Source organism: Panthera onca, chromosome X (genome assembly GCF_046562875.1).
Source record: "Panthera onca isolate mPanOnc1 chromosome X, mPanOnc1 haplotype 2, whole genome shotgun sequence".
NCBI classification, from domain to species: Eukaryota; Metazoa; Chordata; class Mammalia; order Carnivora; family Felidae; genus Panthera; species Panthera onca.
The window spans coordinates 96,070,900-96,087,695 of NC_138357.1; the positions used below are offsets into that span (position 1 = coordinate 96,070,900).

The window sequence follows — 16,796 nt, forward strand, 5'->3', positions numbered from 1 at the left end:
CTAGGAAGGGGCACTGAAAAGAGCACGGGACTGTAGCCAAGAGTCAGAAAGTTATACCTTAGAACTCCCTGCCTTCCCTTTTGGGATGAGCACTGGGTGTTGTATGGAAACCAATTTGACAATAAGTTTCATATATTTAAAAAAAAAAAAAAAAAAAGAACTCCCTGCCTTCTCCAACACGAGGGAGGTGATTCCACAGAAACCACCGGCCTATAGGGATGTGGCAGAGATATTTACCACTCCCTGAATGTCTCAGGTGCTCCCACATTTCCCCGCCTGCCTGCAGTTCACAGGGGCACAGCACATGGGATCAGGCCAATGGGTTGTAAGAAGCCCAAACGTGTCACCTGTTGCCTGAAACATTTCATTTCCTGCTTCCTCTCTCTCTTGACCTGCTATGGCAACCAAAGAGGTCAGGAGTCACAATGGTGCCTTTGTAAGGCTGTTGAACCTCCGTCAGTTGTCCTGGCCCCTGAGTGATCAGTGAAAGAGGATCCTCCCAGTGAGCCACGTTGGACATGTAGCATGAGTGAGGAAAAAACATTTTTGTTTGTGTTAAGCCACTGAGATTTGAGTGTTTCTTACAATGCAGCATAGCCTGGGTTATGCTGATACAGGGAGCATAGATGACTCTGCCTTATTAATAACAGCTAACATTGCTGAGTGTTACTTTCTAGTCCAGGCACCGTAGTATAAGTTCTATGTGCATTATCTAGTATCTCACAATAACCTGCGGAGATAGAAAATAGTATTATCATATATTATATGACATATGTGATATGTACCTATACCATATGTATCAGTTTTATATAGATATAATCTACTATGTGTGTGTGTGTATGTATGTACATATCAGTGGTATATTGTACAAGGAGGCTTTCTTCCTTTCCTCTTGTTATGCTAAACATACTGTCTCTCCTTCTAGCTAAGACTAGTCCCTCCACATGAGATCTGGATGCTATCTCTTCCTTATATTATTGGTTATCCTTTCACTCTCTTGAACCTGTGTTTTCTGTCCTATCCTGTTTGCCCCTCAGTATTCTCAAGTCTTCCCAAACTTATCAGAATCCTTCCATCTACCCCCCTTCCTCCTCCTCCAAATACTATCTCCTGTCCCCTCCTATTCCATCTCAATCTCCTGTGTCTAACGTGTTCACCCTCACTTGTTCCTTTCAGCTTCTCCCACTCTCAACTCCAGTATTATTTCTTCCTCCATCACTCTACCCAAACACCTCTTTTCAGCACTACTGGTGATCCCTGCATTGCGAAATTCAGTGGGCAGCTTTCACCTTACCTCATTTCTGAGCGTCGCGTGACAACTGACCACACCCCTCCTGTTGAAACCCTATTCTGTCCAGCTCTCCCTCCGTGGTTTCTCTCTCTTTTTTAGCTTCATCATCTCTTGCTGGGCCATTAAATATTGGCCTTCATCACAACTCATCCTAGCCTCTCTTTTCTTTCCTTCTATAGTCACCATATAGCCAGTCTTTTATAGTCACTTTTATAGCCAGTCTTTCACCTAGAAGTCTTTCCCAAGGCTTCCTAGACCCAGGCACCCCCAAATATGTGCCTCTATCTGGGACTCCTACTTGCCAATTGGCTGCTCAGCTCGGCACCTCCAGTTGGATGGATGCCTTAGTGTGCTCAAGGCTGAACCATACTGTTCCCTCCGCCCCACCTACTTTACTCCACCCTTCCTTTTCTTTCCTCAGTGTTCCCCATCTTGGTGAATGGCACCACCCTTCCCCTATTTGCTTATGTTGGAAACCCTGGAGGAGAGCTACATCAATACCTTCCGGAATGCTCAGGCACCAAAATGTGCTTTCTCTTTTTGAAATTAAAAAAAAAAAACAAAACAACTGAAGCATATCATAACTAAACTAAGTGTTTAGAAATTCTTATTTTCCCATAGTGACTATTATGATGCTTTCATAAAGAATATTAACCTTTTCCCAAAATAATTTAGGGCCCTTTGCTGTTGTTGTAAGAGCTATTTGGTAGCCCTGCACTGCCTAAGAGTCAATAGTCAGACACCATTCCCTGTTGGTTCTGCCTCCTAAGGTATTTTCAAATCTGCCTGCTCCAAATTTGTCAGAACACCATATGCCAAGCCATGGTGACTGTTATCTGCACTAGCCTCTGAACCCTCCTCCTTGCTCCAATTTACTCCCCACAGATCAGCCAGGTAGAGTGATCCCAGGAATACACATGGCTGATCCTGTCACTCCACTGCTTAAAACCCCTCAGTGGCTTCCCATTGTCCTTAGGATAAAATCTCAGATCCTTAACAGGCCCAAGACCCTGCCACTTTGCCATGAGCCAGTGTTATCTCTTTGAGCTCCTAGAAAGGGCTACACTTTTTATGAGTCCTTGCCCACAATTTACTTTCTTCCCAGAGCTGTCTCACCTCTCCCTGCTTCTCCTTCTTCAGTTCTTAGATTTAATGAGGTTTCTTTAGAGAAGCATTTCTTAACCTCTCACACTAGGTCAATGCTCCCCCGTAAACACTTTCTTGGTAACTCCCGCTTGATTGTGTATTGCATAGTTTAATCTCTCCTTCCCATTTTAATCAGACTCCCTGAGAAAGCCAATAACATGCTCTAGTACACACAAGATCCCTGAATCCAGCTTTGTTTATTTCTAGAGTCCGTGGCCACAACTACCACATGTGCATACATTTACTCCTCCTGGAGGATGGCTTTGTGCCTCTTTGTTTTATGATGAATGGGAAACTAAAGTTAGTAGAAAAATACAACATTTCTGGATGAATTCTAAAGCAATGATGTGCTGCTGTTGGCGAATCTCTTTGTGGATTTTCTGTCAGTAGCAGATTGCACACCTCAGCCATCTTCTGTGGGAGGACAGAGGGGAACACTCAAAGGACAGGTTGGGCAGGCTAAGCTAGACCCCAGCTCTCCCCCATTGTATGACCTCCACATCCATAAAAGGGAGTAACATTAACTACCTTACAGGACTGCAGTAGGGCACATTAATTCAATAAAGATTTAATGAGCATCTAGTATATGCAAGGTCTCGATTTATATGCTGGGGATACAAATGCCTTTTGTGGATATTTAACATAGTGCCTATTTCATTTACAGTTATAGATGGTAACTTATTACTAGTATTATTACATTTGTGTGTCGACGTTTGCCTGTGTCACACAGCCTGAGTGAGACAGCAGGTGATATTTGTGACGTCTGTCACTACCCTTAACAGGACCCCGCAGGGCCTGGATCTCCATATCCTCACTGAACGGCGTGGCCGCCCCTCCCCTCCTGGCCACCAGAGGGCGCGCGGCCTCTACCGCCCCGCCCGCAGCGTTTGCGCCTGCGCCTGCGCCGCGCCGGGCGCTCGGCGCCAGGCCTCCGCCCCCCTTCCCCAACGGCCGCCCCGCCTCCCGCCCCAACGTTCCGCCTCCGTTGCCCCTAGCGGCTGTTTGTTGACTTCCGGGAACGAGGCAGTTGCCGATGTCCGGGGTGTCGCTATGGGGCCCCGGGGGGCTTCCGCAGCCCGCGTCGGGGCTGAGAAGCTGCCGTAGACCCCGCGGAGTCGCCCCCGCCACCTTCCCGGTTCAGGCGCAGGCTTCCCGCACCGCCTTCGGCATGGGGGAATCCGAGGAGGTGGTACCCGGTGAGTCGCGTCCGCGGTGGTGGCGGCGGGCCGGGAGGGAGGGTCCGCGGGCGGGCGGGCGGCCAGGTCCCGCCTCCGGGCCGCCCCGTTGGGGGAAAGGCCCGGGCGGCGGCCGCGGGACTGGGTCCGGAGTTCAGGCCGTGCCCGGGCGCAAGAGTGAGAGGAGCAGAAAGGAAGGGGGGGAGCACGGGGAAGCGGTATTTGTGTTTCTTCTTTCTTTTCAAAGAAGCTTTCGATGAGTTTCTCGAAGGCAGGGGCAGTTTTTACCTCCCAATAAACTTCCCAAAGTACCTCCTTCGAGGTCTCCAGGACGCAGTTGTGTATTGAATGCAGTCAAGAGTGGGTGACCAGGGGGTCGGGTGTGGGGTATAAAAGCTGTTAGCGAGTGCTCGGTGAAGACTACTTCCCTCAGTTCCAGAAATAACGTTTGACATTGTGACCCTGTACCATATGTATAGTGTAGCAGAAACAGACGTTTCATGAAGTAGTGCTTATTCTAACCACTTGGTCTGTACTGGGATCTTTTCTATAGTACATCCCTTTAAAAATGCTAATCGTGACCTACTAAATTGATTTTCTGACCCACTAATGGCTCAAGAACAAGAGTTTAAAATAACACTGGATTACAGCAGAATCAAGTATTCACTGAAATAAGTAAATATGTATTGTGTTTTCTGCCATGCTCTTGGGTCTGACATGATTAGATTTCTGACCTCCTGGACTTCACAGCCTAGTGAGAGATACTAGAAAGTAAGCAAAATGACAATACCATTTCACAGTAAAAACCAGTGGACAGAGCACAGCCACCAAACCCTGTCTTGTGGTGAGGGGATCAGGGCGGCTATCTGGAAGGCCAGAATCGGACAAAACAGTTAAAATTATTCATTCTAGGAAAACCCAGAGCCTGTTCTAGAACCTGGCCTCTCACATCTCAATTATCAGTTTGAACTGACACGCCTCACAGTTGTTCTCAAAAGATTTCTTATAGTGTCTAGTCTTTTGTATATTATTATTTATTATTAATACTTATGTTTGCTGTGTGTTACTTTTTGGTACCCATTAGTTTCTTTCTGTGTGATTGTTCTTGAGATTTCCTCAGAATCTGGATCTGGCCTATCTGGGTGTGTGTGTATGTGTTTAAATGGTTATTGGGAACTAGTAGAGATTTTTGGTCTCTCTCCAAAATGGTACTGAACCAAAGTAGTTTGTGAATACTACACAGATCAGGTAGTGTTCATTCATTGAGAGCGTTAAATCTCAACATACTGTATTGACAGGATGCTGCTGCTGAAACCATTCTGTCCTGTTCCCACGTGTGGAGAAAAGCTTTCATTGAGGGCCTGGACCATGAGGTGTCAACCAGGGTTAACAGCAGGGGTTGTATCAGCTCATTCCAGGGAGCAGATGGTCTACCTGGGGACAACAGGACTTTTAGTAACCGATGACTGCCTTATTTATTTATTTATTTTACTTTACACCCGTAAATGAATAATATATATGCAATTTAGCAGATTTCATAAATAAAAGTCGAATCAAGTCTGAGGAATAAGACTGAAGTAAGGTAGAAAGAGAGCATAAACAGTGCTGGAGTGGAAGCAAAGCGGACAGGAGACATGGAGTCAGTATAGACAAATTACTGAAAATGTCTTTTAGTAACAGGCCGCGGAGTGAAAGTTGTAAAATAGAAACTGTCGTATGTTTTTGCAGATTCAGGTGCTGTGTTTACTTTTGGAAAAACTAGATTTGCCGAAAATATTCCCAGCAAGTTCTGGTTTAAAAATGATATACCTACAGTTCTTTCCTGTGGAGATGAACATACTGCAGTTGTTACAGGTTAGTATTGAAATCCTAAAAGAGGATAGTAAGGCTTAGAGCATCCTGAATCTTAGAGATGTGCTGTGTTTGAAACATGTTGGATATATACTCTGCTTTACCAGAAATGTGATTTTTCTTTCTTTTACCAGAGAATTCTTGACAATTTGATTCATCAAGAGAGTGTTTTAAATTTTAAATTCCCTGAGTATATTTAATTATGATTTTCTATACACACTACTTTCTTGGAATATATTTATTTTACTGTATCTATATAATCAAAAGTGATTACTGTATAATCTTAGACACTTTTTACACCTAACAGAATCTGTAGATGGACAGTTAAAATAATTCGTTTTAACCTGGGCAAGGTAACCAGTTTCAATATGGAAAAGCAATACAACTCTTAAGTATAGCTTTTTTTATTGCTTTGTGATGACTTCATCTCTCGTCACTTTATGTTGAAAATGTTTCACTTTCTTGTGTCTTTTTCCTTCCCACCAGGAAATAATAAACTTTACATGTTTGGCAGTAACAACTGGGGCCAGTTAGGATTAGGATCAAAGTCAACTGTTAGCAAGCCAACGTGTGTCAAAGGTTTGGGGTCTTTTCTTCTTTATTGCTTGAAATACTTAAACTGCATACAGTACTTTTATGCTGATTGTAATGTTCTTTAATATCATATTAAAAATAAAAACCTTTAGTTCTTTTATTCTCTAGTATTTACTTGGCCGTTATTGGTGTTTAGCTTTATTTTTTATGTGATATTGGGAAGTACTTTTATATGTTAGGGTCTAACCATCACATTGATTTTAAACCCAAAGACCACAAAGGAAGTGATGATTCTTCAGTATTGCCCTTGAATATCCTTTTATTTTGCCTGTTTGTAAACCTACTTAAATATTACTGTTATTATGTATACAAAGAACAACCAATACAATATATTAGAATTTTGAGCTCTGTCTCATTTGTAACAAGCTGTGGACATCATGGTTTTATGTAATTGCCGGTTTTAGAAGTTCTACTTTACCCTGCGGTACATAGTGAGTAGATGTACTGAGTGAGACATTGGGACTAGGGGTTGGTTAATACTGGTGTCCTTACAAGAACAGGACAAACTATTTTAAATCAGGACTGTCCTCAAAAACGTGGGGCGTATAATACCTTTACAAAGCTTTCTTGACATTATGTGCGAAACTTCTGTTTGGCTATAACCTGTGGACATCAGCTAAGCGTGAGTGGTGATGGAGATTCCTTGGAATGTGACACCAGCAGTATTCTTTATCTTCGTAGCCAAATTTTTAATTTCAGCTCCAAATTGCAGTGTAATTTAGCATATCCATGCTATTCATGGAAGTTGTTACGGAGCTTTCACAGTATTCTACTTGGTCAAAAAGTATTTATGGAGCACAGTCTCCTAAACCCTGGGTTTATTCACAGTCCTTATGATCTTTACTCTCAAATATCTAATACATGAGGTGACAGCATTGTCTAGACTCTGAGATCCTTGACACCAGAGGCTCTGTCCTAGTGATCTTTGCAGCCCCTATGCTAAGCACTTAGAGGGATAGTCTGTAAATTTTTTTGAATATGTAAATGAATGAGTGAAGAACTTTAACATAGGTGTATGCCTATGAACATGGGACTTGTAGCATCTCATTGTGTGAGGTAGAAGGCGACCTTGCTGATGGTGATAGCAGATGAGGGAATAGATGAGGTTGGTGGGAGGCATCATAACAGCGCAGTGGATCTCAGTACTTATTAATTACCTGTTTTGAAAAACATGTAGATGCCTAGGCCCTACCTCAGACCTACTGGTGCAGATTCTCCAGGGGCAGGGCTGAGCTATCTGCATTCTCAAAGCTCCGCTGGTTATTCTGATGCACGGCCAGTTCTGAAAACTTTCGGTTCATTCATCAACATCAACTCAGGAGTCCGACAGGCCTGGGTTTAAATCTTACTTCTACGGCTTAGTTACCCTTGGACCTGGGTTATTTATCATTCTCATAACCATAAAATAGTTTAACTGTCCTATCTTTTTATATTTTTAGCTTTAAAACCTGAAAAAGTGAAATTCGCTGCCTGTGGAAGGAACCACACCCTAGTCTCAACAGGTGTAGTATTCAATCTGTACGACTTGCTGCCCTATCTGAGGACTGAGGTCGCACTGCAGTAACATTTGTGACTTTGTAAAGTTAATAGAAATGGTACCTTGGCAACAGTAAGGTTAGGATTTTTAAAAATGTAAATGGTTGGTATACTTGTTTGCCTTTGAAAATATGTATTTCAGTGTTAAATGGCTGAAGAAAATCCTCTTCTCTTGGATTATGTCAAGGGGCAGATCTCCTTACCTGTGTGCACACCTCAAGGGCCACTTGCTCCTGGTCTTGCCTTTCCCTCTTTTCTGAGGGTTAGTGGAAGCCGCTCCTGAAAGGCTATTAATGTGAGCACAATTCCAATCAAAATCCAAACTCTGTGTGTGTGTGTAGAAACTGACAAGGTAATTTTAAAGTTTATATGGAAAAGCACAGGACCTAGAATAGCCAAAAGAGTTTAGAAAAGAACAGAATTGGAAGACTAGCACTACTGATTTCAAGACCCGTAAAGCCACAGTAATCAAGACAGTGGGCCATTTGCAAAAATAGGGACAAAGATTCACAGAACAAAACAGTCCAGAAGTAGACCCATGCGCGTATGCCCAACTAACGTTTCACAAAGGTGCCAGGATAATCCAATGGGGGAGAAAGTCATCTTTTCAAACAAATGCTGCAGGAACAAATGGAAACCCAGGCACCGATCACCGAGCCTCCTTTCCTACCTCCCTTCCGTGTTCAGGTTATTCTCACTGCCTCCAGCTTCTCCTGGGCTCTGTGCCCTCATTCATACTTTTTCCTTGCTGAAATGTCCTTCTCTTATTCAGGTTCTTACCGTTTAAGATCAGTATAAGTCTTCTTCCATGGAAGTTTCCATGGCTATTCAACTTTGACTCATGCAGCTCTCTGAACTGCTTTAGCATTCCACCAGCTCTTGTTCATGCCATATGTGTTAAATTGTGTGGTCCTATTCCACTTGGCCTTCTAGTATGTTCCATTTGAAAGCTAGTCTTGCTTCCTCAGTTGGGTTTCATTTTTTTCCTAAAATTCTTTGAATTTTTACTGATTCAGGCTGATTTTGCCCTCAGTTTCCCCTATAATTTAATTTCACGTGCATTTTTATGACTAATTTTTAATGCATGTATGTTTTTAAAAATCTACTTTAGAGCTTACTGGCAATTTTTATTATCTAGGCATGATATACTTCATAATTAATGAAGTAAACATTTATATAGTACTTACAATGAGCCAAGTGCTGTTCTAAGAATTTTATGTCAGCTAATTTAATCTTTATAACAACTCTGTGAAGTAGGCAGCATTTTTATCCCCATTTTACAGAGGAGGAAAATGAGCCACTGAGAGGTTAAGTATAGCTTGCCCTAGGTCACACAGCTGGTAAGTGGCAAGCTGGCGTTTATACCCAGGAAATCTGGCTCTCCAGTCCTTTGTCCTAAACACAATACTATACTGCCTTCCTATTTAGCTTGAAAATTAAAATAATTACACAACATAGAGTTTTCATGTTTCTAATTATATTCTTTGAGGATTTGCCTCATTTTACTTGTTACATATTATATCTTAACTTTAATGGGCATGGAAGTTAAAATTAATGAACCACATCTCTTTTAAAATAGTTAGATTTGGATTATAAACTAATTTGGAAATTACTTTCCCCTTTTTTGCTCTGAATTAATAAACTGCTACATTAGCAAGGAAATATATTCCTCACATTCTGTGCATTTCAATTGCTACTTAAGCTCTAGACTGATTTAGGAAATCTCACAAAAATATATAACCCTGCTTGTTTTGCTTCGTTTTTGACAATGAATTGAAGTTCAGCAAATTGTAGGAAAGTGTCATCTTTCTTCACTGTTAACAGAAGAAATATCTGGTAACTGGCCCATCTTATAAAGATGGTGACTCTGGTATACTGATGTTTTCTTTTCCGTGTGCAGAAGGAGGCAAAGTGTATGCAGCTGGAGGAAATAATGAAGGACAGCTGGGACTTGGTGACACCGAAGAGAGAAACACTTTTCATCTAATTAGTTTTTTTACTTCCCAGCATAAGATTAAACAGCTCTCTGCTGGATCGAACACTTCAGCTGCGCTAACTGGTGAGACTTTGTTCCATTTCAAGCTGGGATCCGTCCCTTTCCTTTAGACCAGGTTTTACCAACTCAGTAAACTGACAACAGCATTGCTATTTAGTTTTCTTTCATTAACTGTGTTTTCGGAAGACATTTAAAATCGAACTTTGAGTCATGACATATATTACAGTTTTGTGCTTAGAGTCAGACGTCAACACTTAGCTGCTGTGCCGTCCATCTACTCCTTTAGATGTTCTTAGATACTATCTTCATTGTATAGTGAAAGTTTTATTTGCAGCTTAATGAAGTTGCTATCAGAAACATGGAAATCTATGGGATGTATGTTACTAAAATACGGTCTGTAACGGTCATTGTATCTCTCTGGCCTCCCTCTCGAAAGCCCATCTGAGAAATGTCTTCAAAATTGGAGCCAAGATCTCCCTGGTGCCTGTGAGGGAGCTGCCGGCAGGCTTGTGGGCTCCTGTCGGCAGAGCCGGTGACTTCCCGCCCGGCTCCTGGCTGTCAGGAAGGCCAGGCTCAGAGCCGCAGCCTCACGCCTCCATCTCTGTCTGCCGTCCACTTAGCAATTTGACGTCCTTCTTTTGGTTCTTGTTCTCAGTTTTCCTTTTATTTGCCTCATTATTACACCACTTCAGAGATTTAAAAAATTTTCAATTTAATGAACAGACATAGGTCTTGATAATTTCCTTTCTAAAGTATCATACCCAGCTTAACTTCTTCTTCCATCGAAACCCTTGTCAGAAAGGGTTTGCTGTATGTCCTAATTCTCTGGAGCTGTGTTACATGTTTTCAAGTATAAATTATATTAAAAAAGTGAAATATATTTCTATGTATTTTTGTCTTCCTTTAAAACTTCATTTTTCACAGTGCTCTCAAGAGCAAGGTCCTCCAGGCCCTTTTGACCTAGGACTTGCCCAGGAGATGTCCAGTGCCAGTCATGCTGTCATTCAGCTGCAGGCAGACTGCTTGGAAGGAGGAACCATTTTCTGTTTAGAGACGGCACACTAGGAAAAGGTTCTTGTAGGGAAAAACACTCTGTCTTTGCTAGTGAGATCAAGATATGGACACGATTTGCATCACATTATTCTCTGTCCTTTACCTCGTAGAAGCATTTCATAATAGAAATTGAACTCTTAAGTAGCTAGCTGGTGTGAATACCTTAGCGTTTTCTCTCAAGACACGTAGTTTTTCTAAATTAAAAAATCAATGGTGTGTTGGAAATAGAGTGACTTGATAGCATTGCTACCTCTTAAAACCTTCTTCCTTGTGTTTTCTTTATAGAGGATGGCGAGCTTTTTATGTGGGGTGACAATTCTGAAGGGCAAATTGGTTTAAAAGATGTAACTAATGTGTGTGTCCCTCAGCAAGTGACCGTTGGGAAGCCTATTTCCTGGATCTCTTGTGGATATTACCATTCAGCTTTTGTAACAAGTAAGAAAGGACATTTTGGATTTATCATGGTCTCTCCCATTTCTAAGTGTTTACTCAATAATAAAATGAGCTAACATTCTACAGTTCTGTGGAAATGAGGCCATGGCCGTCTATTTAATGAAATAATTTTGGCCTGTTTTGGGTCACAGTGTTTCTCCCTTTTAGTGATGAGAGTTTATAATTTCAAGCTCACTCTGACAGGCTAACTTTTCAGTGAATATTAGGTCTGTGAGAAAAACAAAATGCAGATGTTAGAAACTCTTCTCAACTTTGGTTCTCAAACTTCTTGGATTCCTTGGCGTTGGAAATGAGACCTATGGGCCGGTTTCCCCTGGGTGCATTTGCCTGTATACTTCGACCTACTCTACTCTTGTCCTGATAATTTGCTTTTATTTCAGCAAGAGAGTCCCAGGCTTTCACTGTGAGAGCAGGGATATAGAGTAGATGAAAAAAGAAGATTGCTCAGTATGGGATATGATTTCCTTTGCTGGGACTTTGCTCAGTATCCAGTCTCTCCCTTTCCAGGGCTCCCTGGCAACCCTTTCTGCCTTAGTTAAAATATTTAAAATGTTTTCATCTGCACAACACCAGCAGTATTGAAGTATGATCCTTCCATCTTATCAGAGGTTTTTCTAAGCACGAAAACACCTAGAGGAAGTAGTTTTGTGGCCCCTCTTACATATCTCTAAATCTTTGTTTTATACATTTACTCCGTTTTTCGTGCACATCAGATTCAGATTTAGAAAGTGCTTATTGACCCATCCCGGTGGCTCCAGATCTACCAATGACTTGGTAGCATCATGGTACCAAGAGAGGGCAAACTCCCAACTCACCTGGCATTGTTCACCACTATATCAGCTTGTGTCTCGAACAAGCTAATAATAAATATCACCGAATGAGGGAGGGAGTGAATGAACAATTAGTTGTGTTCCTTGGGGCAATGCTACCTACCAACTTACTGGCAATTTCTGGGCTTGTGGGGTGGCTCTAGTCTGTGCTCACTTTATGAGACAAACAAAAAGAGCACACAAATGGAAAAACAGTCCAAACAAAAACCCCAGGCAAAAGCATGGTCTTATATTTAGATTTTAATAAAAGTGCCAGATTCAATGTTATGAGCAAACTCTGCTTTGGCCAGTAGGAAAACAAGGGGAATTGCTCATCATAACCAGCAGGCATTACACTGAGCATTTTTGTTTTGTTTGTATTTATGCCTTTTTAAAAACAGCTTTATTGAGTGGAATTTAAGAAACAAATGAGCAAAGGGGAAAAAAAGAGACAAATTGAGAAACGGACTCTTAACTATAGAGAACAAACTGCTGGTTACCAGAGGGGAGGTGGAGGGGGTGGGGATGGGGAAAATAGGTGAAGGGGATCGAGGCGTGCACTTGTCGTGATGAGCACTGGGTGATGTATGGAAGTGTTGACTCACTATATGGTACACCTGCAACTAATACAACACTGTACGTTAACTGGCTGGAATGAAAAAACAATTTTTTTAAGTCAACAGACACAAAACCAGCTTTATTGACATGTAGCTCCCATACCATACAATTCACCCATGTTAAGATGTGAGGAACAGCAGGAAATTTATAGACAGAAGTGGAAAGAAACTCATTTGGACTTAGTGACTCCTTTCATGTGAGAGGCAAGAGGCACGAGAAAAGAGGAAGGGAGCTGACATATGGGACACTTCTATGCCGGCATTTGCTACTTGATTTTCTATGCTGATCAGTCCAGAAAACTGGTACAACTATCTTTGTAGTATTTGATCAAGTTTTAAGTGGTGCATACCAGGCATGTCCCACAACTTCCCTAAGTTCTGATTTACTAGAAGGACTCTCAAGCTTCAATAGCAGGTTATACTCACGGCTAACATTTATTACAGCAAAGGATACAGAGCAGGAACAGCTGGAAGAAGATACCTGTCTTCCAGAGAAGTCTAGCATACGCTCCCTAGTCCTTTCTCTTCTGAGGCTGCACAGGACGTGCTTTCTCTTTGGCAGTGAGCTACAGGGATGTGTGTGTGATGTCCCTGCCCAGAGAAGCCCACTGTATTCTCAGGGCCTGAGGCTTCTTTGTGGGGGGCTGGCAGTGTAGGTATAACCTGCTGGCAAGTAGTCACAGCAACTGAAACTCAGGTCCCTCAACAATGAAACCAGGTGCCCTAAGGACCCACGCTGGCATAAATCGCTGCCTCAGGTATACAAAACAAAAATGTCAAGCACTAACAAAGAATACTCCAAGGGCCACGTTCCCCGGGGTTGGTCCGTAGTCAATCGTGGTTCTCTTGGAGACATGCAAGTGATAAGCAATCAGATGTACCGTGTTCCCTCTTTGCTCACACCGGCGGTGATATGTTCTGTGTCAGATTACATTATATATCTACAAAGATTTTTAAGTTCCTACCTTATAGAATTCAATTATTATCCATTTACAGAAATGGGTAAAACAAACGTACCTGCCTTCAAGAAGCTCATAGTCATAGTGTGATAAGTATAGCAGAAGCAAGTCAAGACTACTAGTACGGACAAGACAGTGACTAAACATCAAGAGTTCCTTGATAAGAGAATCTTTCTGGAGGAAGTGCCATCTACTTGAGTAAAATCTGCTATCTTAAGGCTTACTCAGCATATTTACTTCACACATAAATGAGTTTTTTTAAACAAATTTCATAAAACATTTAACAAGTATTCATTAAATATTTCATATACTGGACACTGCTAGGTTCTTGGAATACCAAAATGGACAAGACAAAATCCATGTCCCTATGTGGGCTTAATGTCTAGTCATTTTGCTTTACTAAAAGTAAGTGGAAGTAAGATGGTCTTCTCTATGTCTTGTGAAAGAGCTAAAATCATTTTCTAGTTCATTAGTAGTGATGGTTGTGAATTCATGAACATTTTGGGTTAGAATAATCAAGGGGAAAAGAAAACCTTAGCTTTATTTCCTTACCATGCAGTAAGAATATCTCAAGAAAGGTTAAATTTATCCAGTTGTCATTGAATGCATTTTTGGTTGAACGTGAGAACACGTACCTCAAAGACCAGTATTTTGTCCGTAGGTCTGTCATCATTGACTACTGTTCTTTTCCTTCAATAGCGGAGGGAGAACTGTACACGTTTGGAGAACCAGAGAGTGGGAAGTTAGGTCTTCCCAATCAGCTGCTTTGCAACCACAGGATGCCCCAGCCGGTGCCTGGAATTCCCGAGAAGGTGGTCCAGGTAGCTTGTGGTGGAGGGCACACGGTGGTTCTCACAGGTACGTGTGGAACTCGCTGCTGCGTTCCCAACTTTCTGTGCTGGCTAATGAAAAAAACATTTACGTTCATTTTCTTTTATTGTGATGAGAAAGCTTCACACCTGATCCACCCTCTTCACAGATTTTTAAGTCTGTAATACAGTATCGTTATCTCTAGACACAGTGTTGCACAGCAGATCTCTAGAACTTATCTTGCGCAACTGAAACTTTGTACCCATTGATAAGCTGCAACCCTTTCCCCCTCCCAACCCTGGCAACCACCATTCTGGTCTCTGCTTCTATGAGCTTGACCGTCTGAGATACCTCACATAGGCTGGCCTTGCATCTGGTTTTTACTAAGATCCCCACCTTTGATTTCCATCGTTAACACACATTCCTGGCCTATGGAAGAAATTTGTAAGTAGAAAAAAATGAATCTTTTTGAATTGTTTTGAATCTTTTGTTTGAATAGTGGACATTTTCATGATCTTAACACCTTTAACGGCAGCAGATAACATTGTTTTAGCTTGTTTTCAAGGACCGTTTTCCTCGCCCACGCGTGTGTGTATATATATTCCATATTTATCTAAAATTGACATTATTTTTCCTGAAACATTTTCCCTGTTCATGCTATTTTCTACATGTCATTGATGATTCTTTTCTTTGTGATATTCACAATGTAGAAGTTGGTCATTTCTTTGTGATTTTTATGTTCTGTTATAGTAATTCATCAAAAAATGTTAAGTTTTAAATTCTAGATAATAAAAGAAAGTTAGAGCCTTAAACGCAATGTCACTTTTGGCTTTTGAATTTCGTGTTTGGTATGACATGTCACTTTTCAGGATGCTAGTCAATACGGTGAAATATATGTACTTCTTGATAATACACTTACTAAATTGCTGCCCCTAAATTTGTTCAGCATCAGATTTTTTTATGACGAGTAGTATACAGGTAATACAGTCAGTGAATTATTATGGGTTTTTTTTGGTCAAAAAGAAATGAACAGTTTCTGAAGTTACCACTTAATCGTCAAGTAACCCAAAGTTAGCATTCTAGACAAATTTTGAATAATATCCAATTCTCAGATGATCTGCTTAATGTTGCAAGGTGATTGAGCAACATTTTACCTTTAGATTTCCCTCCCTTCTATCACTTTGCCTTAACTTTTTGGTCTAAATCCCAGTCATGGTTATTAAGCTATGGTTTTCCAGAATTACAGTGCCCTGATGGGATCCTTTTTCCAGGTTAGAAATAATTTTTTTCCAAGACCTCCACTCTGAATTTTGGAAATAATTCTGGGGTTTAAGATTTCTTTGAATTTCTGCTAACAGAATGAATTTTCATATGTTTTTGGAAAGATTTATTCTAGCAGAGCCTGGGTGGCTCAGTTAGTTAAATGTGCAGCTCTTGATTTCAGCTCAGGTTATGATCTTCCAGTCGTGAGAGTGAGCCCCTCATCTGGCTTTGTGCTGGACATGGAGTCTCTCTCCCTCTCCCCCTCCCTGTGCCCCTGCCCTGTGCACATGCTCTCTCTCTCTCTCTCTCTCTCTCTCTTTTTCTCTCCAAAAAAAAAAAAAAAAAAGATTTATTCTAGAAATTACACTTTTAAATTAATCTTTATAAATTATCTGAAAATGTATTCTATAGGCAGAAGTACAACTTATTCTTTATGTGTCATATATTTTCTATAGTTTCTACAAAGATTATAGAAAGAATTTATTAGGAGACTGAAGCTTATTCTAAAGGACACAAATATTGATTATATAATAATAATGTCATTCAGCCATATATTATAAAATACTGTTATAGAAAATGAGCACCCAGATAATCCATAATACTTTTAATTATACTTAAAATTTAAAAATGCACCGAAGGGTGATATTTTCTTGCAGGATTATAGAAATTTACCTTTCTGTGGATTTAATTTTGAGGTTAAAAACTTTGCTGCCAGAAATTGTTCTCTCTAGATTCTTGCAGCCTTCAGGATGTCACAGAGCAGTAAAGTTTTCATATTTAAAATTTTTAATTTTGTGAAAAGAATAGGAGGACCATCAGGGGTGCCTGGGTGGCTCAGTCAGTTAGGTGTCCACCTCCAGCTCAGGTCATGATCTTGTGGTCCACGAGTTCGAGCCCCGCGTCAGGCTCTGTGCTGCCAGCTCAGAGCCTGGAGCCTGCTTCGGATACTGTGTCTCCCTCTCTCTTTGCCCCTCCCCCACTCACACTCTGTCTCTCTCTCAAAAATAAATAAATAAATAATAAACAAATTTTTAAAAAAAGAATACAAGGACCAACAGACAGTTGCCATGTTCTGATTTGCATTTGGCTAAATATGGACATTGCATAAAAAATGTAAGCGTTCCATCATTATACCATAAATAACGGGCATTTCAAAACAAATATTAATAAGCTCTCAATTCTATTGTAAAACACACTCTCTTAAATTATATACATTTATCTGTATGGAAAAGTCACTACTTTA

General features: G+C 41.0%; 1 protein-coding gene across 7 annotated transcripts in view; it reads left to right on the top strand.

The window, feature by feature from the left end:
- The first annotated feature begins 444 nt into the window (after positions 1–444).
- RPGR (retinitis pigmentosa GTPase regulator) overlaps positions 445–16,796 on the top strand; it is a 55,917-nt gene continuing 39,565 nt past the window's right edge. For 3 of the 7 annotated variants that reach the window (XM_081793259.1, XM_081793261.1, XM_081793260.1), the window contains exons 1-7: positions 3,287–3,633; positions 5,341–5,466; positions 5,950–6,042; positions 7,497–7,559; positions 9,494–9,652; positions 10,928–11,077; positions 14,180–14,338. In XM_081793259.1, coding sequence (XP_081649385.1) covers positions 3,471–3,633; positions 5,341–5,466; positions 5,950–6,042; positions 7,497–7,559; positions 9,494–9,652; positions 10,928–11,077; positions 14,180–14,338 — 913 coding nt within the window. In that variant the 5' untranslated portion in view covers positions 3,287–3,470. Of the gene's footprint in view, positions 530–3,263; positions 3,634–3,752; positions 3,831–5,340; positions 5,467–5,949; positions 6,043–7,496; positions 7,560–9,493; positions 9,653–10,927; positions 11,078–14,179; positions 14,339–16,796 lie in introns of those variants that run through there. The other 4 variants (XM_081793257.1, XM_081793255.1, XM_081793258.1 and 1 more) reach the window with 4 other exon arrangements.